The 26,466-nt window shown below is 41.1% G+C and overlaps 1 protein-coding gene across 8 annotated transcripts in view; it reads right to left on the bottom strand.

The window, feature by feature from the left end:
• Window positions 1-25,473, bottom strand: part of MYO5A (myosin VA) — a 232,841-nt gene extending 207,368 nt beyond the window's left edge. For 5 of the 8 annotated variants that reach the window (XM_013992980.2, XM_013992981.2, XM_013992982.2 and 2 more), the window contains exon 1: window positions 25,256-25,399. In XM_013992980.2, the coding sequence (XP_013848434.1) occupies window positions 25,256-25,282 (27 nt within the window). In that variant the 5' untranslated portion in view covers window positions 25,283-25,399. Of the gene's footprint in view, window positions 1-25,255 lie in introns of all 8 variants that reach the window. The other 3 variants (XM_005659595.3, XM_013992979.2, XM_001926768.7) reach the window with 2 other exon arrangements.

The raw sequence follows: 26,466 nt of genomic DNA, 5'->3' as shown, positions 1-26,466 counted from the left end.
TGGTAAAGTTTCTACACACTCTTTTTTTTTTTTTTTTTTTTGCTTTTTAGAGCCGCACCCACTGCAACCTACACCACAGCTCACACCACAGCTCATGGCAAGGCCCACATCCTCATGGATCCTAGTCAGGTTCATTAACCACTAAGCCATGAAGGGAATTTGACACACTCATCTTTTCATTGATGTTTTCCACTCACTCACTTTCTCTCTCACCCAGCTTTTCCCTTATTATTGAAACTTCAGTCCTTGCCTTTGTCATGTTTAGGTGGCTAAGCCTGAGGAAGGCAAGAATTTTTTTTGTTTATGGCCACACCCATGGCATATGTAAATTCCTGGGCAAGGGATTGGATCCTAGTTGCAGCTGCAGCAACATGAGACCCTTTAACCCACTGTGCCAAGCCAGGGATGGAAACCAAACCTCTGCATCAACTAAGCCACTGAAGTCAGATTCTTAACCCACTGTGCCACAGCAGGTACTCGAAAAACAAGACTTCTAATAGACATGGATAATGTGGAAAAGGACTCATAAGGCAGGCAGAGAATCAGTAAATTACGACAAGGACTAGATTATTTGATCATTACTATCCATGTTCGAATATCAAAGGGTTGACTAGATTTCACATTTCATCTCTTAGACTCTGTCATGTTCCCATGTTATTTGTACATAAATAACACTGTAAAAATTAGAAAAGAAAACTCCCAAATTTATGTTAGTTTTATTCACATTAAAGCTGCTACATCTTGTTTTAAGTTGGGGATGCTGGGAGTTCCCGTCGTGGTGCAGTGGTTAACAAATCCGCCTAGGAACCATGAGCTTGAGGGTTCGATCCCTGCCCTTGCTCAATGGGTTAAGGACCTGGCGTTGCCATGAGCTGTGGTGTAGGTTGCAGACGAGGCTCGGATCCTGCGTTGCTGTGGCTCTGGCTGGCATAGGCCGGTGGCCACAGCTCCGATTCGACCCCTAGCCTGGGAACCTCCATATGCCGCGAAAAGTAAAAAAAAAAAAAAAAAAATAAGTTAGGGATGCTTTCAGCTATAAGGAACAGCAAAATCTGACTAAATAGCTTAAACAATTAGGACTTTAATAATGTATAAAACAAGAAGTCCAGAGAGGGTTACCTCAGGGTTGTTCTGACAGCTCGGTAATATCACTAAGAACCCAGACTGTTTATCTTTCTGCTCTACCACCTCACTTGTTAGCTTTCCATTCTCTGGCTTTCCATTCTCTGGCTTGTTGTCTCACAACTGTAACTTTGCTGCCACAATTCCATACATCACATTCTATACTTACGAATGGAAGAAAAAAGATATACATCCAAACCATTCTCCTGCTTCTCTGTTTCTTTTATCAGAAAAGCAATTTTTGGAGATCCCGTCGTGGTGCAGTGGTTAACTAAACCGACTAGGAACCATGAGGTTGCGGGTTCAATTCCTGGCCTTGCTCAGTAGGTTAAGGATCCGGTGTTGCCGTGAGCTGTGGTGTGAGTTGCAGACATGGCTTGGATCCTGAGTTGCTGTGGCTCTGGCATAGGCCGGCAGCCACAGCTCAGATGAGACCCCTAGCCTGGGAACCTCCATATGCCGCGGGAAGCAGCCCTAGAAATGGCAAAAAGACCAAAAAAAAAAAAAAAAAAAGGAAAAAGAAAAACAATTTTCTCCCCCTTCAGAAAGATTCAGACCCTTCAGAAGATTTCTAATTATATCATATTAACCAAAACTGAATCATACAACTAGCTCTAAATGTAATGAAAGTTAGGAAAAGGACTGTCTTTCAAGTCTCTATAGTGCTAAAAGAAGCACGGTTGGGACTGGCTTTTAAGATTCAACCAGTAGTTTATGACATATATTATGTCATAAATGATATATATTATTCATAAAGTGCTAGTGATGCTGGTTAATTACAACTGGGCACAGGACTTTTAAGAGCCCTGGTTTAGAGTAAGTTCCTCTTTCTGGCAGAAAAAAATGTCAAGAATGCTGATGGAGGAAACATTTAAAAAGGGCCTGGGATCAAAGCTACAGTTATATCACGTGGTGCTGACAATGCTGAGTTGCAGAGGGATTATAACTGAAAGAGTATCTCTAGTCAAACTCTATCTAGAGTGACATGAGAACTGTATTAGTGTACTTAATTCAGGTCCTGAAAATTTCTAGAAGATTTAAGAGGATGAGAAGGAGAGATCTATCTAAGACTATGGTTTTTCTTTTAAGGAAATGAATTTTTACAAATAAACAAGCCAATAATACCAACTAAGAGTTAACATTAATGAGCTCCTCTATGATCTGTCACATACTGAGCTAAGTGTTTTACACACATACATACATACATATAAACCTCCAAGCTGTCTGAAAAGGAGTACATCCACTAATGTGCCTATAGTCACACAAGAAGAAGCTCAACCTAACCAGAGACCATTCTTTTAACCAGGTCACATTACTGTCAGTTACCTTATTTGTTCTCAGTATTTCCCATTCCTTTTATGTTTGTGATCTAATTCATTCAGATTCATAGAGTTTAACTCTTGTTTATATATTGTAAATAGTCTTTTCTCTACTTCCTTTCCACAATGTATGAGTCACACAAATCCTATCGTGACAAAGCTGTTTTAATAACACTACATCTTTACAAAACCTAAAGTCAGATAATCCAAATGTTTTATAGCTAGTTTTAAAAAAGCTTAGATAAAAATTACAACCTAATAAAACAACCAATCAAAAAAAAAGACATCACAACATAATGTACAAACAAAAGCAGAAACATAACTATATATCTATATTAGTACTGTCTGTTCTAAACCCTCCTTTGTTTCATCTACTTTAAATTTGTCACCTCTGTAGCACAATGGCCAATATTATTTGTAAACAAGTTATTGGTTCCCTGAATTACTGGACTGTTTTCCTTCCTAGACATAACCCTGCTTGCTCCACATATACATCATAACACATATTTGGGCAATTATGCCCAAATCTCCCAATCTCAAACCATCCTATCCTCAGCCAGCTTTTCTGTCTTTTTTTTTTTAAACATTTTTGTGCTATTTATGTATTTATCCTTACATCTTTATTATGATACTACCAGAAATGCAGCTCCAGAACACACATAAGATATTGAACATATTTTCAACAACACAAAATAATTCAGACCTTTTTATCTGCTAAAAAAAAACCTGCAGGAGTTCCCATTGTGGCACAGCAGAAACAAATCCGACTAGTATCCATGAGGATGGGGGTTTGATCCCTGGCCTCACTCAGTGGGTCTGGGATCCAGCATTTCTGTGAGCTGTAGTGTACGTCACAGATGCAACTCGGACCCGAGTTGCTGTGGCTATAGCTCCGTTTCAACCCCTAGCCTGGGAACTTCCCTATGCCACAGGTGCGGCCCTAAAAAGAAAAGAAAAAAAAATAAAAATAAAGAAAACAATGATGGGAACATACATAGCCTCTTCTTCCCTCCACAGTAGGCAACTCTGACCTGATATTTGCCATCCTCCTTGTACAGAGAAATGTCTGCTTCCTAGGTCAACTGTATTTAAACTAAAATATGACAGCTATAAATAAAATAATAAATAGAGGCCATTTTTAGATTCTGACAAAGCCTAAGTTCATGAACTGCTCCCTTGAAAACTGTCATCGAAGGCAAACAGAGAGCCCTAAGAGAACATAAGAGAAAATCACTACATGGCCTGAATGATTCATGTTGAAATCGGAACCACCAAATGAGGACTGTAGGATGGATCGATAGCTTAAAATGGTCTCAAGTGAACAATCTGTGCCATTCTCCTCTATTCCTTGGGGCGGGGCGGGGGGGGGGGGGAAGACAGCAGAAAAAAAGTTCTAAGGACTTTTTTTTGCTTTTTAGGACCACACCCACAGCATATGGAGGTTCCCAGGCTAGGGGTCTAATCGGAGCTACAGCTGCCGGCCTACACCACAGCCATAGCAACACAGGATCCAAGCTGAGTCTGCGACCTGTACCACAGCCCACGGCAATGTCAGATCCTTAACCCACTGAGCTAGGCCAGGGATCAAACCTGCAACCTCCTGGTTCCTAGTCAGATTTGCTTCCCCTGCATCAGGACGGGAACTCCTCTAAGGACTTTAAATGAAACTGTATTCCATAAATTATTTGAGGAGGTTTTTGTTTCACTAGAATTAACTTGCCCATTCTTCTTCAAGCTCCAGCTACATCTGATGTCACTGGGCTATGGCAGTGAAGAATGAAAACCAAAAGACAACTGGCTACTTAAGGAATTAAGTTGACTAAAGTGGAAAGCATGCACTGAGGCAGTTCTGGTGTTCAGGCTGAGACTCTCTGTCCATTGACCACATATTGACTACATTTGAATAAACTTAATCTATATAATTTTGGATATAAAATCTTAACTCCTTCCCCAAAGAAGCAATCTGCAAGCTGGAATCATGTGTGGTGACTTTATTTCATCCTGTGTGTGTGTGTGTGTGTGTGTATTTTTTTCCATTTTTTGGGCCACACCCACAGCATATGGAATTCTTGGGCTAGGGGTGGAATCAGAGCTGCAGCTGCCAGCCTACAGCTGCAGCAAGGGGGGATTCTAGCAACAGCTGCAACCTAGGCCTCAGCTGGAGGCAACGCCGGATCCTTAACCCACTGAGCGAGGCCAGGGATTGAACCCACATCCTCACGGACACTGGTAGGGTTCTTAACCCACTGAGCCACAATGGGAATTCCCCTTCATATATATTTTAAGATAATTAGTCTTTTTCAGGATGTCTTTGGCCACTTTGGGTCTTTTGTGCTTCCAAATAAACTTTAAAATATTTTGTTCAAGTTCTGTGAAATATGTCCTTGGTAATTTGATAGGGATTGCATTGAATCTGTATATTGCCTTGCGTAGTATAATCATTTTGATAATATTGACTCTTCCAATCCAAAAGCATGTTATGTCTTTCCATATATTTGTGTCATCTTTGATTTCCTTCAACAGTGTCTTATAGTTTTCAGAGTACAGGTCTTTTGTCTCTTTAGGTAGGTTTATTCCTAGGCATTTTATTCTTTTGGATGCAATGGTAAACGGGATTGCTTCCCTGATTTCTCTTTCTGATCTTTCATTGTTAGAGTATAGAAATGCTGTCAATTTCTGTGTATTAATTTTGTAGCCTGCGACTTTGCCAAATTCGTGGATGAGCTCTAACAGTTTTCTGGTAGAGTCTTTAGGATTCTCTAGGTAGAGTATCACATCATCTGCAAACAGTGATAGTTTTACTTCTTCCTTTCCAATTTGGATTCCTTTTATTTCTTTTTCTTCTCTGACTGCTGTGGCTAGGACTTCCAAAACTATGTTGAATAGTAGCGGCGAGAGCGGACATCCTTGTCTTGTTCCTGATCTCAGCAGGAATTCTTTCAGCTTTTCACCACTGAGAAGGATGTTCGCTGTGGGTTTGTCATATATGGCCTTTATTATGTGGAGGTAGGTTCCCTCTATGCCCACTTTCTGAAGGGTTTTTATGAGAAATGGGTGTTGGATTTTTTCAAAGGCTTTTTCCACGTCTATTGAGAGGATCATATGGTTTTTCTTCTTCAGTTTGTTAATGTGGTATATCACACTGATTGATTTGCAGATAGTGACGAACCCTTGCATCCCTAGGATAAATCCCACTTGATCATGATGTACAATCGTTTTAATGTATTGTTGGATGCTGTTTGCTAGTATTTTGTTAAGGATTTTTGCATCGATGTTCACTAGTGAAATTGGCCTGTAGGTTTCTTTTTTTGTGGTATCTTTGTCTGGTTTTGGTATCAGGGTGATGGTGGCCTCATAGAAGAGTTTGGGAGTATCCCTTCTTCTGCAATTGTTGAAATAGTTTCAGAAGGAGAGAGGTGTTAACTCTTCTCTAAATGTTTGATAGAATTCGCCTGTGAAGCCATCTGGTCCTGGACTTTGGTTTGTGGAAGTTTTTAAATCACAGTTTCAATTTCAGTTCTTGTGATTGGTCCATTCATCTTTTCAATTTCATCTTGGTTTAGTCGTAGAAGATTGTACTTTTCTAAGAATTTGTTCATTTCTTCTAGGTTTTCTGTTTTATTGGTATATAGTTGCATGAAGTAGTCTCTCATGATCCTTTATATTTCTGTGATGTCCATTGTTACTTCTCCTTTTTCATTTCTAATTTTATTGAGTCTTTTCTTTTTTTCTTGGTAAGTCTGGCTAAGGGTTTACCAATTATGTTGATCTTTTCAAAGAACCAGCTTTTTGTTTCATTGATCTTTTCTATGGTTTTCTTTATTTCTATTTCATTGATTTCTGCTCTGATCTTAAGTGGACAAGGATGACTGCTCCTGCCACTACTATTAAACATAGTTTTAGAAGTCATAGCTACAGCAGTCAGAGAAGAAAAAGAAATAAAAGGAATCCAAATTGGAAAGGAAGAAGTAAAACTATCACTGTTTGCAGATGATGTGATACTCTACCTAGAGAATCCTAAAGACTCTACCAGAAAACTGTTAGAGCTCATCCACGAATTTGGCAAAGTCGCAGGCTACAAAATTAATACACAGAAATTGACAGCATTTCTATACTCTAACAATGAAAGATCAGAAAGAGAAATCAGGGAAGCAATCCCGTTTACCATTGCATCCAAAAGAATAAAATGCCTAGGAATAAACCTACCTAAAGAGACAAAAGACCTGTACTCTGAAAACTATAAGACACTGTTGAAGGAAATCAAAGATGACACAAATATATGGAAAGACATAACATGCTTTTGGATTGGAAGAGTCAATATTATCAAAATGATTATACTACGCAAGGCAATATACAGATTCAATGCAATCCCTATCAAATTACCAAGGACATATTTCACAGAACTTGAACAAAATATTTTAAAGTTTATTTGGAAGCACAAAAGACCCAAAGTGGCCAAAGACATCCTGAAAAAGAAAAATGGAGCTAGAAGAATCAGGCTCCCGGACTTCAGACTATACTACAAAGCAACAATCATCAAAACCATATGGTACTGGAACAAAGAAAGAAAATATAGATCAGTGGAACAGGATAGAAAGTCCAGAATTATTTTATTTTATTTTATTTTTTTGTATTTTTGCCATTTCTTGGGCCACTAGGGGGTTCCCAGGCTAGGGGTCGAATTAGAGCTGTAGCAACCGGCCTACACCAGAGCCTCAGCAATGCGGGATCCAAGCCACATCTGCAACCTACACCACAGTTCGCAGCAACACCAGATCCTTAACCCACTGAGCAAGGCCGGGGATCAAACCCGCAACCTCATGATTCCTAGCCGGATTCGTTAACCACAGCGCCACTACGGGAACTCCATAAGTTTTATTTTTTTATTTTTTGTCTTTAAAAGCCCAGAATTAAACACCCGCACCTACAGTCAAGTAATCAATGACAAAGGAGGCAAGAATATACAATGGAAAAAAGACAGCCTCTTCAATAAGTGGTGCTGGGAAAACTGGACAGCCACATAGAAAAGAATGAAATTAGAACACTTCCTAACACCATACCCCAAAATAAACTCCAAATGGATTAAAGACCTAAATATAAGACCAGACACTATAAAACTCTTAGAGGAAAAACATAGGCCAAACACTCTCTGACATAAACCACAGCAACATCTTCTCAGATCCACCTCTTAGGGTAATGACAGTAAAAACAAAAATAAACAAAGCGGACCTGATCAAACTTAAAAGTTTCTGCACAGCAAAGGAAACCCTAAACAAAACTAAAAGACAACCCACAGAATGGAAGAAAATATCTGCAAATGAATCAACCGACAAGGGATTCATCTCCAAAATTTATAAACACCTCCTACCACTCAATTCCAAAAAAACAAACAACACCATCAAAAAATGGGCAGAAGATCTAGACAGACAATTCTCCGAAGAAGACATACAGATGGCCAAAAAACACATGAAGAGATGTTCAATGTCACTCATCATTAGAGAAATGCAAATCAAAACCACTCTGAGGTACCACCTTATACCAGCCAGAATGGCCATCACCAAAAAGACTACAAACAATAAGTGCTAGAGAGGGTGTGGAAAAAAAGGAACCCTAGTACACTGTTGGTGGGATTGTAAATTGGTGCAACCACTGTGGAAAGCAGTAGGGAGATTCCTCAGAAAACTAAACATAGAACTACCATTTGATCCAGCAATCCCACTCCTGGGCATCTCTCCAGAGAAAACCATGACTCGCAAAGACACATGTACTCCGATGTTCATTGCAGCACTATTTCCAATAGCCAAGACATGGAAACAACCACAATGTCCATCGACAGAGGAGTGGATCCCGAAGATGTGGTACATATACACAATGGAATATTACTCAGCCATTAAAAGGAATGAAATACCAGCATTTTTAGCAACATGGCTGGACCTAGAAATTATCATGCTAAGTGAAGTCAGCCATACAACGAGACACCAACATCAAATGCTTTCACGGACATGTGGAATCTGAAAAAAGGACAGACTGAACTTCTTTGCAGAACAGATGCTGAATCACAGACATTGAAAAACTTATGGCATCCAGAGGAGATAGTTTGGGGGGCAGGGGGCTGTGCTTGGGTTGTGGGATGGAAATCCTGTGAAATTGGATTGTGATGATCATTATACAACTACAGTTGTGATAAATTCATTTGAGTAATAAAAAAAATAAAAAATAAAAAAAATAAAATAAAATAATTCATTTGGCCTCTACTCATTCAGACTTATTAAATTTCACCAATCTCTGACAGTAACCTTAGAATTCCTGAAAAATAACCAATAGATATACAGCCCAAATAAGAATACAGATGTTTAACCTTAAGGGAGCATTATTTTAAGAATCTAGGCTTGGGAATTCCCATTGTGGCTCAGCAGTAACAAACCAGACGAGTATCCATGAGGACACGGGTTCAATCCCTGACCTCCATCAGTGGGTTAAGGAGCCGGCATTGTCATCAGCTACAGCGAAGGTCACAGATGTGACTTAGATCCTGAGTTACTGTGGCTGTGGCATAGGCTGGCAGCTACAGTTTCAATTCGACTTCTAGCCTGGGAACTTCCATATGCCATGGGTGTGGCCCTAAAACAATAAAAAAACAAAAATAAATAAATAAATAGAATCTAAGCTTAATGTACAGAATGACACAGATTGCAACTGAGTCATATAGACTTGTGAAAGTGGTACTGCCTTTTCCATGACCCTGCCATGTAGATTTTCAAGACCTCCAATGAGACATCCCAGTCCTTATTCTAACCAGTTAAACTGCACTCCACGTTTTGTCCAAATTCCTGTTAAGTGTACTTCAGTGGAGGCTCCAGCTCCAAGAAACAAACTGCACCTCAATGACTCCAGCAGACAGTGACCAAGGAGGCAGCTTCACAAGGTCCAAAGATTACTCCAACTTTCCTGAGTCTAAGATACTGTTCCTAACACAGATTCAGAAAACTCCTGGAGCCAAAGAAGCATCATCTCTGCCCCAAGGGGCCTGAACATCTTCTGAAGAACCAAGCCCCTAAGGACTCATGGTCAGTTTCCCAGATACATTTCAGTTGGAAGTCCATTATAAGAAACATGTAATTACAGTATTTGTGAATCAGGGGAGCCTATTTCAAATACATTAACAAAAAGACTCCTTTTCAGAGTTCAAGATCTCATGTCTCAGAGGTTATTTCCCAAGTTTTTACCTCGAATAACTGCCTCAGCTAAATTTCTTTTCCCTTTAGCCTAAGTCAACCTTTTCATTTCTAAACTAGGCTAAATTGCCATTAAATATAGATGCAGGAGGTTGACAAATCCTAAATGGTTTTTATTAGTCAGAGACAGTCTCCTCGACTAACAAGAAAAGGCAGGTCTATTAATGTGCTGACAATTCATCCTACTGTATGGTTTCCAAAATACTGGAGAAGGAAGGGATCCACTGTCCTCTCAGGTTGTGGCTAACCTATAGCTTGATTCCCCTGACACACTGATTAATAATCTTGATCTATGTACCTCTCTAATCCGGGGAATTTCCTTCCAGTGGACATTGTGGCTGACACACTGAGATAACAAATATGTAATTATATTTAAGGATTTATTCGAGTGCTTTGATAGTTCTGTATTTTTTCTTTTTTGGTCCTTCTAAGCTCTAACTAGATTAATCTTCTTAACACTGATATAATAATCACCAAGTTTCTGTACCAACATTTTTATTGTAGGCAAATGTGATGTTTTGTAGTTACAGTCAAAAAGACAAAAAAAAAAAAAAAAGAATATCTAAGGATAGTGCGATTACATGCAATTTTTTCTTTTGTATTTCTGAATTTCCCATGGTTCTGCCCTAAACATTTATTTATTTTTATTTTATTTTTTTTTTTTGTCTTTTTGCTATTTCTTGGGCCGCTCCCGCGGCATATGGAGGTTCCCAGGCTAGGGGTCGAATCGGAGCTGTAGCCACCGGCCTACGCCAGAGCCACAGCAACGCGGGATCCGAGCAGCGTCTGCAACCTACACCACAGCTCACAGCAACGCCGGATCATTAACCCACTGAGCAAGGGCAGGGACCGAACCCGCAACCTCATGGGTCCTAGTCAGATTCGTTAACCACTGCGCCACAACGGGAACTCCGCCCTAAACATTTATTATTTTTACAAAGTTTTATTTTATTTAAACAAAATTTAAAAAGAAATAGTTCCGAAAGTAATTTTGCAAGTCATTTCTTATAATATTTCACACCTATTATTAGTAAAGGTAATGCAATATCTTTTACCATAGAAGACTCTCAATTAAGTTTTAATATAAGGACGACAGTTTTTCCAGTTGCTTTTAAAAAAGGCAAAAAAGATTTACTGGGTCACTACTATGCGCTAGGTCTTCTCATATACTCTATTAAAAGTAAAACATTAAGGATAGCCAGGAAAAAAAAAAAAAAAAAAGTGGCTGAAAATATGTCTAAAGAAATGTCCTCTTACAATTTTAAAAAGACTCACCACCACCATTCAACAAATAGTTCAATTCCACTCTTTTTTTCTTTCACTGAGAACTTTTTTCATTATTTAAAGTTTTAATGAAGTATATTTGATTTACAATGTTATGATACTTTCTGCTATACAACAAAGTGATTCAGTTGTACACATATCCATTCTCTTTCAGATTCCTTTCTCAAATAGACTATCACAGAATACTGACTAGAGTTCTCTGAGCTATACTTCAGGTCTCCATTGGCCAATCATTCCATATACTACAGTGTACACAGGCCAGTCCCAAACACCCAGTCCATCCCTCCCCCAATTTCACTAACTCTCACTGAGCATTTACTAGGTGGGGGATTCTGGCAAGAGGGAAGCATGGTGAGCAAAGTCCAGAGTGAAGCAAAGCTGGAACACCACCAACAGCAGCAAAGTTTCTTCAATGTCTCAGAGTGGGCTTCCACAGACTATCTGCATCAGAATCCCTTACAGGCAAATTCCTGGGACTCCAAAAACTACTGGCTCAATTTTTGCAGACAACACCCAGGAATTTACATTTTAAAAAGCACTTCATGCTATAAAATCATGTTGTGATTATTGTTGAACAATTATAAATGTAATAAAATTCATTTAGTAATTAAGTAAAATCAATTAGACATAGAAAAATAAATAAATAAATAAATAATAAAAAGCATTTCAGATGATTTCTACACATAGTAAAGTCTGAGAACTCCCAGTGTTGCAAAAGATCAAGCCAAAAGAATAGGGTTAGAAAAAGATCACAAGACTTGAAGGTCAGGCTAAGGACTAAGTTAATTCTGAAGTAGATAATTAGGGGAGGGGGATTTGGGAACCAGTCAGGGGTTTTGAACTAGAGAGCAGTATGTTAAGATCCATGCTTTGGATCAGTACTGCTCATTACAGCATGGGTTGAAAAGGAGAACTAGAAGCCCTGGAGAATCAAGAAAAGTGATCTATAATGATGCATCAAAACTGACCAAGTTAAGAATAAAGTGGTTCCCATCCCTGCTGCCAAAAAGAGGGGTGGGAAGAGGAAGTTCATGAAGAGTTACCAAATAAGATAATGTTAAAGCCCAAAAATATAGATATGGAGAGGAAAATTTAGAGGAAACTTACCAATGGTACTTTAATATCATTTAATTAATGCATTCATTCAATCATGGACTTGTTACTTTTTATGTACCAAACCCCGATCTAGATATTGGCTCTAAAAGACAGAGGAGAACCACTGAATTACACACTTTAAGTGGACAGATTGTATGGTATGTAAATTATATCTCAATAAGGTTGTTATTACAACAAAACAAATGAGATATCTCCCCTCTCTTTAAGGAGCACAGAGAAGCACAGGGAGGATAATGCAATGTACTGTGGTGTCAGGACACAGGTGCGTCTTAGCCAGACTGGGATCTAGGGGAACTAATTCACAAGCCTGGAGTAGAGAAAGCCAAGCAAGGGGAATGCTGCAAAGAAGCAAGAAGGCACCTGGAGAGCTCTCAATTCAAAGTGAAGACCTAACTGCCAGGAGATGAGGCAGGCCCAGGGGGAAGGCAGGTCAGGAAGAGCCCTGTGCATTACAGTCTCACTACTAGAGATGTGGCCCTCAGCCCAGCAGCACAGGCATCATGAGAAATACAGAATCTTGAGGCCTCATCACAGATCTCCATTAGAATCTCTGTTTTAACAAGATTCCCAGATGATTCAGATGGACATAAAAGTTTTATTCTCAAGACAAAAATTCAATGGGGAATCACGGAGGAATTTCAAGCTAGAGTGACACGATCAGGTATGTGCTTTACATTAAAGATCACCCTGGTAGCAGAATGAAAAATTGATTATAGGAGGTGAGGTAAAAAACTGCTTAGGAAGTTGTTTTGGAATCCAGGAAAGAAATAATAAGGGCCAAAGCAGAGTTAAAAATAATGCCAGGAAATGGTAACTGATCAGTTAGGGTACAGGGGTGGGGGCTTCGAGTATAAATCAAGATAATTTCTAAGTTTGGGGGTTGGGTTAATGGATTAGATGCTGATGCTATTTATCAGACAGGGAATGTAATGCAAATAACAACATCTATAGTGGTTAATATGTCTTAAATATGTACCAGGCATTATTATAAATGTTTTGCATTAACTATGTCATTTAATCTTCAAAACAACCCCATGAAGTATGTATTAATATTGTCCCATCATAAAGAAGAGAAAACTAAGACACTCTAGGGTAGAATGGCATGAAAAGGGAGGAGATGACAAGTTCAATTTTAAATACTCTAGGTGTGAGCACTTGTAGGGATCTCAGTTCATAGGAAAAGAAAGTAGGTCAGAAACAGATTTGGAAGTCATCAGCACAGGACTGGTCCTGATTCATCAGGAGTGGATCAGGCCACAGTGGGAGGAACTGTAAGTCAAGGACAGAGCCTAGGAGCACCAGTCTCCAAGGGTCAATGGAAGGAGCTCATGAAGAAGACAAAGCAGCCAGACCAAAAGGACAATGAAAGATATAAATGATCAGCAACAATAATTACAGCTAACATTTATAACTGCATAGTACTACATATTTTTATATATTAAATAATTTAGTCATCATTAAAACCACATGAGGTAGATATTATTACCCTCATAAAAATGAGGAAACTGAGGCACAGTGAGCTTAAGAGGCTTGGTTAAGGTCACACAAAAAGTGAAGAGTGAATCCAGGATTCAAACCAGAATTCAAGCTCTAAGCGTCAAGTCCATGCCTTGACAGCTGTGATGAACTGCCTGACTTTCAGGCACTGAGAGAAGTGGAAGCCAAGGTAAGAAACATGAAGCCCTCAGAATAGTGTCTGATCTACAGCAAGACCTCAGTAAATATTAACAATTATTTTTTGATAATTATACATGCCATAGAGCCAGGTGTTTATGCAAGCCACAGTTGGTTTTTTTTTGTTTGGGGGATTTTTTTTTTTTTTTTTTTGGTTGCACCCATGGCATATGGAGGTTCCCAGTCCAGGGATCAAATCTGACCTGCAGCAACACCAGATCCTTTAACCACTGCTCCCAGACTTGAATCAAACCCACACCTCAGCAGCGATTCAACATGCTGCAGAGACAACACTGGATCCTCAATCCATTGCATCACAGCAGGAAGTCCAAGCCACAGTCTTTAGAAGAAAACAAATGAAAACTAAATAAGGTAAAAAATCAAACTTTTAGTGAGGAAGAAAAGAAACGTCCAAGGACGGTAAGGCTTTGGCTCAGTTTCCTATGCGTTCAATACCTAAGTTTCCACATAATCTTTTTTTTTTTGGCCGCACCCATGGATGGCATGTAGAAGTTCTCAGGTTAGGGGCTGAACCCATGCCCTGGCAATGACCAGAGCCACTGCAGTGACAATGCCTGATCCTTGACCTGCTGCACCACAAGGGAACTTCTCCACATAATCAACCACCATTGTGGATACTAGTCCTTAAGGAGGGCTGCTGTCCATAGCCATGCCTGGAGGCCTCACAAACCCCAAAGCACCTTTTGGGCACTAGGAAGATTCCATTCTATGATACTCTCTCTAGCACTGGTGTATTCTGCTCCATTCTAATTGTTTCAAAGTAGGCATTTGATGCTAAAAGTCTCTCAGGTACTTGACAGCTCACTGAGGGCAAACATCCTCTGACTACTCCAGACAAATAGTAGTTTGTTCTAATTAGAAGAACATGTTGTCTAAAATGAAATGGTAACATATTTTCAGGTAATTTCCAAGTTTAAATTATATTCTTTATACACTTAAGACAGTAGCTAAATGATACTTTTTCTCTTTTTAAAAATCTTTTAAATTCAACTATACTTTCTGGCCCAGATTTGCCCAAGATCAAGAAGAAACAGTAAATAAGAGTAAGACTGAGGAAAATTTCCAGAAAAAGGAAATAGTTTAGATTTCTAAAAGGTAAAGTTTTTAAAATAAACTTATACATTTCTACTCTGAGAGGATTTTTCAAGACAGAATAAATGGCAGAAAGCATCTCACAGAAGTGGGACATCTGGTCATCCTGGCCCTGGAGCAATGTACATAAAAACTGCTATTTTTAAAATGAAATAAATATGAATATCCTACCCTGCAAAATTGTAAATGCCAACCCTTGCCAAGGAGACTTGGAATCTAAAATTAACTAGGAGTTCCCATTGTGGCTCAGCATTAACAAACCTGACTAGCATCCATGAGGATGTGGGTTTGATCCTTGGCTCAATGGATTAAGGGTCCAGTGTTGCCATGAACTGAAGTGTACACTGCAGACACGGCTCAGATCCCGTGTTGCTCTGGCTGTGGCACAGGCTGGTGGCTACAGCTCTGATTCAACCCCTAGCCTGGAAACTCCCATATGCCATGGGTGAGGCCCTCAAAAAGTTTAAAAAAAAAGGAAAAGGAAAAGAAAAGGAAAATTGAAAATACACATTCTGAATTGATGAAAGTTTAATCCAGGTTTTGACCCAAATTTCCTTTTTTTTTTTTGGTCTTTTTTTTTTTTTTTTTTTTTTTTTTGCCATTTCTTGGACCGCTCCCAAGGCATATGAAGATTCCCAGGCTAGGGGTTCAATTGGAGCTGTAGCCACTGGCCTATACCACAGTCACAAGAATTTGGGATCCGAGCCACATCTGCAACCTACACCACAGCTCACGGCAACGCCAGATCCTCAACTCACTAAGCAAGGCCAGGGATCAAACCCGCAACCTCATGGTTCCTAGTCGGATTCGTTAACCACTGAGCCACAACGGGAACTCCCCAAATTTCTTATTATTAAGACATACTTTGTGGGAGTTCCCATCGTGGCTCAGTGGTTAATGAGCCCAACTAGTATCCATGAGGACATTGGTTCCATCCCTGGACTTGATCAATGGGTTAAGGATCTGGTGCTACTGTGAGCTGTGGGGTAGGTCTCAGATGCAGCTTGGATCCTGAGTTGCTGTGGCTGTGGCATAGGACAGCAGCTGCAGCTCTGATTCAGCCCCAGCCTGGGAACCTCCATATGCCACAAGTTTGGCCCTAAAAGGAACAAAAGAAAAAAATATACACACTTTTCCTAATTTTATGGAAAATATTTCTAGCAGTTCTGCTCCTGACCTGAGCATGATTCTTGTCAAACTAGAAATAAGATTTTTTTCAGCTTGAGCAGAGAGACCAATTCTGTTGAAAGTTTAAGTACTGCTATAAAAATGTTTTAAAGTGAGATCATATCTTTAAGGAATAGCTGATTATCTTATTGTAAGCACTCCAGTATGATAAGATGGAAAACTAAGTTCTAACTAGTCTAGTCAAACTAGTCTAAAAACTAGTCTAACAAAAAAGTGCTTGCTTAAATCACATACATACACAGAAACTGATTTATGTAAGTTCATGGAAAAGTTCTTTCTAGGAGTTCCCATCATGGCTCAGCAGAAATGAATCTGACTAGCATCCATAAGGACACAAGTTCGGGTTAAGGATCAGGCATTACCATGAGCTGTGGTGTAGGTCACAGACATACCTCGGATCTTACGTTGCTGTGGCTGTAGTGTAGGCTGGCAGCTACAGCTCCAATGTGACCCCTAGCCTGGGAACCTGTATAAGCCGTAGGTGCAGCCCTAAAAAGACAAAAAAAAAAAAAAAAAAAAAAAGTACTTCCTATTGTGACGTCAGATTCAGAGAATGGTAACAAAGCAAAAGGATCTCGATTTGAGGAAATGAAGTACCCTCACCAATCCAAGTTATTAAATAATTCACTCTATAAGAAATTACTTTATTCCATTTTAGGGTTATGTGTGTATGTATTTGTGTGTATGGTTACAACAAGGGACAGCAGAGCATTAGGTGTGGATAGATGAAAAACAGTAGTAACAAGATCAAGAAGTAGATGACAGGGTGGAAGGTAAGAGAGCAAAAAAAGAAAACTGGAAATGAATAAGGAATGATTCCAACAGTCAAAAGGGGGCAATAAGAAATTTTGCAACTCATCTTTGGTTGAAAATGCAGGAAGGAAATAATGCATGCATGCAAGAATGTGAAGAAAATAAGAAGAAATAAAATGCTAAGGAACTCTGGCAGAAAGATCAGAAGGAAAGGTGACAGAGTTCAGAGCCCCCAATTAAGACAATAAAAATATTTCTTAAATAATTTCTGACATGCTTTTGCTCTTTTTTTTAACTGTTCTTTTTTTGTTTTGTTTTGTTTTTTGTTTTTTGGTTTTTTTTTTTTAACGGCTGCAAAGGCAGCATACGGAAGTTCCCAGGATAGAGGCTGAATCAGAGCTGCAGCTGCCAGCCTATGCCACAGCCACAGCAACATGGGATCAAGCAGTGTGTGCGACCTACACCACGGCTCATGGTAACGCCATATCCTTAACCCACTAAGTGAGGTCAGGGATAGAACCTGCATCCTCATGGATACTAGGTGGATTCTTAATCCCCAAAGCCACAACATGAACTCTTGATATGCTTTTTCTTAAATTGAAGTATAGCTGATTTACAATATTGTGTTAGTTTCAGGTGTTACAGCAAAGTAATTCAGTTATGTATTTTTTTTCAGGTTCTTTTCCATTAGAGGTTATTGAGATACTGAATATAGTTCCCTGTGCTACACAGTAAATCCCTTGTTGCTTATCGATTTTACATATAGTGGTGTGTACGTGTTAATCCCATACTCTTAATTTATCCCTCCCTCCCCCACCCATATGCTTTTACTAACATTTGCTTCTATGGATTCTCCATGGCTTTTTTTTTTTTTTTAATTAGAAATGATTTTCTAGGGGAAAGATATCCAAAGTCCTCTTGGTCATTCAAAAGCCTCACATTCATCTGCTCAAAGATCAGAAAAGGAAGACTAGAACTCAGTCACTTTTGGTGACTGATACATAGTGGACACTGATTAAGGGTAGCTATTTCATTTTGTCTCCCTAGCACTATTCCTTCTGGGGAACAGGTTGCTGCCACCCCACCAGGTCTGAGTAGGACTATCAATCACAGTGCCCTTCCTCCCTGTGGCTTCTGGGATGAGAATGACTGGCCGACTCATGTTCCCCCTCAGCCACAACTACTCAGCACAGACATAGGAGAAGGCACAGGACCACAGGCAAGGACAACCAGAATTCCTCTACCACGGTCTCTTCTTCTGGGCCCAGAGCTGATAGTTCACATGGTCTGCAGGTACCACTGTCCATCTTTCTCAACCTTAAAAGAACTGTCCTAAGCAGGAAACCAACATCAAATAGCATAGTCTGATTGACATGAGCCAGTGACAGAGAGCCCCAGAGACCAGATCTGAGCCTTCAATCTAGCCATTGCCTGTGCTTTCAGGGCATCTAAGCAAATAAAATCTTTTTTGGCTTTGAGTGGGGTTTCTGTTACTTTCAACAAAAACAGCTCTGACTGGCAAACTTTTTAATACTGTCAAAGAGAGGTTTGGAAAGTAGGTTTGTCAGAAGTATAATCCATGAATTAGCCAGACCCTTTTTATCTAACACATCTTAGCTGATATCATAACTTGAGGTAATGAGTTTCATACATGTAAAACAATGTTTAAAGTAAAAAGTCACTGTAATGACATATTTTTTGTTTCAAGATCTAGCAAGTATCCCTCTTAAACTGGGATTTGATGTTATAAACTTCTAATCTTGTTAAATACTTCACCATTTTCCCAGCTTACCTTCATCTTTCTAAACTAATTTGTCTAGCCTCTTCACTGCCCTGATCATTTCACTTTTCCCATTCTGAAATTCCAGTATGTATTTAGCAAGAAGTAGAAACCCCAACCACATACACAGGATTCCTGGCCAAGACAATGCATATTTTTTTTGGCTTTTTTTTTTTTTGCACGGCATATGAAGGTTCCCAGGTTAGGGGTTGAATCAGAGCTATAGATGCTGGCCTACACCACAACCACAGCAATGCAGGATCCAAGCTGCATCTGCTACCTACACTACAGCTCACAGCAACACCAGATCCACAACCCACTGAGCAAGGCCAGGGATCAAACCTTCGTCCTCATGGATGCTAGTCAGATTCGTTTCCACTGAGCTACAACAGGAACTCCAACAATGCATATTTTTATATGAGTAACTAAAGAGAGACAAAACTTTTTGTGTGTCCCATCTCCCTCCAGTCCAGCACTATGCTCATATTTTTGGACACAGCAGCACATCAGGCCAAATGAGGTATATAGATAGTCTTCATGAACACTTAGGAGTGGATAACACACTTCTCTCTTGACTTCAATCAAGTTTGCAGCCATTATTTTGAAATCACCGCATAATTACATCATCCCTAAGTTATATAATTGGCAAAATGCCTCCAGGGTACACAGAGAGGTTTAAAGCAAATGGTAGCTACTCAGGAATTCCCCTTGTGGCTCAGCACATTAAGAATCCGACTAGTATCCATGAGGATGCAGGTTCAATCCCTGGCTTCACTCAGTGGGTTAAGGATCTGGTGTAGCCAAGAGTTGTGGTATAGGTGGCAGACATGGCTTAGGTCTAGCATTGCTGTGGCTAAAAAGGCCAGCAGCTGCAGCTCTGATTCCACCCTTAGCCTGGGAACTTTCATATGCGTGCAGCCCTAAAAGGAAAAAGAAAAAAAAAAAAAAAAAAGTAGTTGGTTAAAGAGACTTTCATCTGAGAAGGGCTTCAGAGAGAAGTGAAGACTGTCCAAGGCATGAAGAAGCCAGGGAAGTTTCTGCAAAGTTTAAAAATCTGCATCAGCACAAACCCAGACTGACATTACAACTAAGGCAGACGAGGCAGGAGAACTATTAAAGGGCAGAACTGACTGAAGGGCATTTTAGCACACTAAGGACCTAAGGAAACAAGGCCTCAAAGGCAGACACCATTAGTAAAGGTAAGGCAGTAAGTGTGTGAGGGAAAGATTAAATAAACCACCCAAGATTAAATAAACCACCCAAACTCCCTTGCTATCTACTCCCACCTCCCGCTATCAGTAAAACCCCAAGGAAATCACATCCAAGGTCAGGCCTCTATACTTAACATTAACATTGGTTGGGGTAAGGTGGGAACCATAACGGTTTTGAAAACAAACACTTTTGCCACAGTGGGCAAGACAACTTCAGTAAACTCTTTCAATAAGCTGGGGAAGAGAAGAAGCTAAGCACTAAGGAATTTCTGAAGGTGATAGAAATGCTCTTTATCTTGTTTGTGATGTGGTAACATGACAGAATATATTTATTAAAACTCATTAAACTGTGCACTTAAAATGAGTGGATTTTATTATAGGTAAATTATACCTCAATAAAGTTGATTAGAGAGAGAGTCACAGAGGCCCAAGCTGAAGGAAAGGGTGAGGACAACCTCCCCAGGCAGACAAATGGAAAAAGTCAGGGAAAACCACCGTGGGAAAGAGGGCATGGCCACTGGGGTGGAGCAGGCTTGCCCACAAGATATTTTACCTAGGGCCAGACCGTATTCCCTAGATCAGCCAGGAGTTCTGTGTTTCCAAAAAATACCTCATACTTCATTAGGAACTGCCTAAAGTGGAGGCAAGTGAATCCAAATCCATCTTCCAAGGGGCCGCATGCCTCTAGTTTCTCCCAATGGAGGCAAAATTCATCATAAAGTGAAAAACAGAAGCTCTCCAACACTGTCCTATAAAAAAGTTAGCCCCCTATTCTGCCTCAACCTTTGGGTGGATGAAATTAAATCTCTAGAACCTCATTCAGACCTTCCTTCAGTGTCCCTCTAACTCAAGGAGCTAAAAGCACCAGTAAAATTTAAACTATTAATCTGGAAGTAGCAACTTTCATTTAAAATTATAACTTTTTTGTAGTCTTTTAGCCACTGGGCAATACACCGAACTATCACACTTCAAGAAACAGTAACAAATCTGAAGAGGAAATCATGAGCATTCTGCTTTACTCAAGCTGTCTAAAGAAATATTTCTTTTCTAGTTGAGTGGGTTCGTTACCACTGAGCCACGATGGGAACTCCCTAAAGAAGTATTTCTCAGTAGCTTACGACTTCCACAGAGTCAGCAAAAATCATGATATAATGGAAATTAACTTCCAGTTTCCAAAGCTAGAGCCACTAGTGTTAACTTACACTATTCCCTCTCCGTCCCATCTTATATGTCTAATCCACAACAGAGACTGTCTCTCAGATTTGCCCCTTTCTTCCCTATACCTTCTGCCTGCACCTCAGTCTACCAGACTTTCATCACTTTTCATTTTGTTTCCTACAAGTTTCCTTGGTCTCTCTGGCTCCCAGCTCTCCTCTCTATTACTCATCCTGTTCAACATGCCTGAAAATGTGTTTACTTGTTTATAACCACTTCTTTATATCTTGCTTTATTCTTACAAGTGGACTAATGACTAATGATTATTTTCTGTTTCTCTACTGTTAAGCATTCTTTCATTCATATAACAAATATTTAATGAGCACCTACTATGTGGAAGGCATTGTGCTCAGCTCTACAGGAGGTAAACAAACCCTGATCAGCATCTCAGGTGGCTTATAGTATTGTGGTAGTGGCTTACATATACACAAATAACTGTAATAAGATAGGAATGTTTCCAAGTCATGAAGACAGAGAACTGTCAGCTAGATGACAAGTAAAATCAGAACTGGTACAAGAGAAGTAGAATATGAGAGAAAGAAAAGGCTGCAGAGGTTTCCAACCTTGGGGACAATGAAAATAGTAGAGCCATTAACAGGCCAAAGGACATCAGGAAGAAAAACATGGAAAGAACTTGACAGGAGACTTAAAAAAAGTGAATGTACTTGCCAAAGCCCAAATCAGGGCACATGATCAAAGATTTCTGTTCTGCCTTAAGATGTTGGAAGCAGTCTCAGATATGCAATTTCAACACCAAAATATTGGAATTTCCAGGATTGATAGTTTAAAGGGACAACAGCATAACATATAAAATTGGAACTATCCCAGAAATAAAATTACTATATGTGGCTTCAGTAGGTATAAGAAAATATATTGGGAAAGGAAGATTTCAAACATACAATCTACTGGTCTAATAGCTGTTTAATCTACACAAATTCTCCTTAGCTCCTGGAGCAGGGGTTTTAGACTGTTTTTGTACTGTTAGAAAAGTCAGCATCCTGACATACTATGGGACTCCTAATTAAACTGCAGGTAATCTTGGCCATTCTATAACATTTATATGCTACCCATAGTGTCTGGGAACCCCATGTGAGGAGGACTAGCATGCCCTTTTATTGCTGCTGGTGATCTAGCCAGACCTAATTAATAAACTCTGCTCCACAAAGGCTGAATCCTTTGAAATTGCTGAAAGCAGCTACAGGTGATATCATGATTCAGATATCCACTGGCAAGTCAAGACCAGCAAGTATTTTCAAACTATAAGTAATGAGATGTCACAGCCACCTTCATTTTTTTTAGGAACGAGTCAGGTGGATCTAAAAACAAATCAACACACAACTCTGTAGTTATACTAAAAACCTTTTAATTGTACATTTTAAATTAGTGAATTGTATAGTATGTGCATTACATCTCAATAAAGCTGTTATTTTAAAAATCAACAAACATGTTTTAACCAAAATGTTAGTATCCAGAAATGTTATATCCTAGGAACCAAGCTATTGCCCTTAAAATGTTTACACTGCTGGAAAAATTTACAAAAGGAAAGTCTTGCTAAATTGCTATGACAAAACCATCATCATTTTAGTTAAAAAGAATAAACTGAATGGTCTCTTGTCTTTCACTGTAATAGGAGCTGATTTGTATCACACATCAAAATCTGCCTTTAAGCTCTGGATGATGTTTTTTAAAGGGGCACTTTTCAGATTTAACCACGATGGGTGAATACTATAATTATAGCATGTCACTATTACAAATTTCTTTGTAGTCTAACCCCAGAACTTCCTTCTCTATAATCCTCTGTAAGGGATAAATCCTCATGTTTATCCACTGATGTTACCTCTAATGATTTCCTTCTTCCTCTAATAATCACTACCCAAGCTTTTATCTCTAGAATCATTCCAACCTCCAAGTCCCAACCCGTTTTCTAACTTCTACAAATAAATACCATGCCAGCTGTCTGCCTGCCGCTGAGGTAACAGCAGGTTATTTATGCCATTGGAGATTCAAAGTGGGCCAAGAATATATGAAGCAGGCTGAAAGCCCTTTGAGGGAAAGGACTGTGTTTTGTTCATATTAGAACCTCTCAACAGTAAGCAGAGTACCTGGCACTCAGGAGGTGCTCAATAAATATTTTTGCCCACCATTAAGATAAGGCCCATTCACAAAACGAATTTGCTAGCAAACAAACCAAGTGACTAGATTATTCTTAGGTATAAACATATTTCAGAGAAGGCAGTTTAAGCTCAATTTCTCCACTGATGTCTAAATCAATGTGTCTTTACAGTGACTAGAGGGTGAACTTTAAAACAGATTGTGGGGAAGCTATGACCAAAGCCCAAAACCTTAGTGAAGAATAAGGTCTATGCAAAGTAACTAAGGGATATTTACTCTTCTTGTGAAAGCGACTCTGATTTCTTAGTACCTACCTCATATGTTTATTATGCAGATTAAATGAGTTATTATGGAGTTCCCGTCGTGGCTCAGTGGTTAACGAATCCGACTAGGAATCATGACGTTGCGGGTTCGATCCCTGGCCTTGCTCAGTGGGTTAAGGATCTGGTGTTGATGTGAGCTGTGGTGTAGGTTGTAGACGCAGCGAGGATCCCCCGTTGCTGTGGCTCTGGCATAGGCCGGTGGCTACAGCTCCGATTGGACCCCTAGCCTGGGAACCTACATATGCCAAGGGAGCGGCCCACGAAATGGCAAAAAGACAAATAAATAAATAAAAAATAAATGAGTTATTACTTGTAAAGCACTTAAAACAGTACCTTGCACATAGTTTATATAAATGTTTGTTACAAAATTTCCAATTGCATTCTGTCGTACACTAAAGATCTAAAATGCCTTTGGAATAACCAGGTTTAGAGAGAAGTTCCAACTGTGCAGTCTTCAAATCTGCAGCTAGAAAGAAAGAAATCCTAGGAAATGTTTCAAGCAAACCCATTTCATAGTTGAAGAAATATACCTCATATTTGCACAGAAATTCACAGGTTAAACAAAGTATTCTCATCTATTATTAAAGTTTGATCCTCACAACAACAGCCTTGTAATAGATACAGAGCAGGTGTAATTAACCTCATTTACACATGGGGAACTCCACAGAGGTTAGGTGATTTGCTCAAGGTCACACAGAAACTCAAAAGGCCAGGGCTAGCATCCAGGGCTAGAATCCGGGTCTCTAAATGGCAGGTCTAGACCTCTTCCTTCAATAACATGCTGCAACTTGGGCCCAGGGCTTGCTTGGGTAATATTTGGATACAAGGATTCTTGGACCCTAAATGTAGACGCTGTTGCAAATGCCAACTTGAAAAGTTAAGGCAATTCTGTTAACCGGAATTAGAGGTAGTTAACAGCTGGCAAAACACCTACTACCTACAAGGGAGTGAAAGTGTAAAATGCCATGACAACACAGTCACAAAGGACATTACACTGTCTTGAAGGTATGGTTCTCCAAAACATGCCATTCAGATATTACCAGCCCCAGAGAATACTAGCGTCAGTATAAGAAAGAAAGGCTGCTACTTCCCTTAAACTAAACCCAGGAGGAGAAGGCTCGCCGCAGAGGTTGGTGAAGACATGGAGCCTAACAAGGCTCTAAGGGATTATACGCAGGTTGCAAACTCCCAGTGACAAATGAATGCCGACCATTCTATTCTAGTCCGTGAATCAGCTCGCGTTTGTTCCGCCGCCTGCTCCCCAAGGGCCCTCCACCCCAGGGTAAAAATCTGAAACCAGGCAACTAAAGGTGAAAACTGGCGAAAGATTCTAAATCTCACACAGAAAGGTTGGCTGGCGGTAGAAGTGGCACCGCATACCAACACAAGACGTTATTTTAAGCGCGTGTCCCCAAGGGAGGGACCGACCAGATCTAGCATCTCCCACAAGCCAGCATTTTTCCTAAAGCAAGACGGAAGGCTGAGCAATCTTGACCCAGGCCCGCCCTACTAAATCCACACGGGTTCCCTTAGAAATCCGCACTGCTCGAAGCCCAAGAAGCTTGGCAGGGGCCAGAGAGGCACCCGAGGCAGGCCTCCTCCGCCTTAATCATCAACGACTGAACGAGGAAGGCGCTTTCGCCGGCTGGCGGCCGGCGAGCAGGGCCAAGGGTTTTGAAATGCTCGGAAAGGGGTGGTACCGGCCCAGCAAAACCGGGTCCTCAAGCCCCATGCCCCTCCCCAGTATGACAGCTGGCGGCGTGGGTCCGCGGGGTCCCCTCCCCACAGCGCGACTCGCGGGGCGCCTTACCTTTGTGTAGAGCTCGGACGCGGCCATGGCGGGCCCCGCGGCGCCGACGCCCCCCAGTCCGTGCGGAGGCCGCACCTCGCCTGGGCGGCCGCCCGCGCCGACTAGGAAGCGCCCAGGCTGCCTCCGGCAGCGAGCAGGGCAGGGCCGGGGCGGGCCGCGCCGGGCGGGGCCGGGTGGGGCGGGGCGGGGCCCCTCAGACGCAGGCGGCCCGTGGGGGCCTCGCCATCACTCCCGGGCTCGCCGCGAGTAGTGCCGCGCGCTCGGCGCGCCCGGGGTCCTCGGGGTCGCCACCGCAGCCACCCTGGCGGACGGTGATGCTGCCGCCGCCGCCGCCGCCCTGTGCATTGTGGGAGCGGGAGGAGGCTGCGCTCCCGCGCTACCACCTCGGCTGCTCCGGGTTCTCTCCAGCTCACGCTGCCTCCCATCGGCTGCGGGCACCGAGCATCAGCAGCCTGCCACCCAGCGTCGTCGCCGCCGCCGCCTCCCGCGCTGCCGAGACCCAGAAGCCCGCCCTAGGACACCTGCCGGTTGCACACCCGTCCCGGGGGGCATGTCGTCCCCTGGACTCCCTCGATCCCAAGCGAGCCCTGGACTGTGACAGCTCAGCCCTGAGAAGGTTGGTGTCACTGAAGGAGTCCAGGGAAAAGGCTAGGAGTCTCCAGGCTGCTTCACCTGTGCTTCCAAACATTTCTAGGGAAATGATTTGGGGCGAGATTTCTTGGAAGGCCATAGAATAACTTAGAATTCCAGAAGAGCCTTGTTAGCAGTATAGAAGTCTAGGAGTGAGCAAGGAACGGGATAATGAGAGAATAACCAAGGTCACCCCAAAGATGACTGCACCCCTCGGCATCTGCAGTAGGGTCGTTTCTTGATGCAGGATCGTATGGGCCTGTTTTAAGCTGCAGAGATATAAGTGCGCCTTGTAACAAGATGCGCAAAGGAGGCAGCCCTGGAGCCTCTTTTGCTTCCAGGCCTGTGCCTAGTGGTGCCACTACCTTTCTGCCCCGGCCCTTTCTCTATCTAATCGTTGTTATCCTTGCACTTTGAGCACAAGAATGTGATCTTTCCGCCCCCCCCCGCCCATGCTGTCTTCACATATACCTGCTCCCAAGTCACACTTTCATTCTGGCTTGGCTAATGGTCATAATTTTTCAACCTCTTTTTAATGTGCTCATGTGATACCCAGTGCCATTCCTGGGAATCTGGCATGG

Source organism: Sus scrofa, chromosome 1, assembly GCF_000003025.6.
Source record: "Sus scrofa isolate TJ Tabasco breed Duroc chromosome 1, Sscrofa11.1, whole genome shotgun sequence".
NCBI lineage: Eukaryota > Metazoa > Chordata > Mammalia > Artiodactyla > Suidae > Sus > Sus scrofa.
The sequence above is the reverse complement of the archived record's forward strand: the minus strand, read 5'-3'. Positions and strand labels throughout refer to the sequence as shown.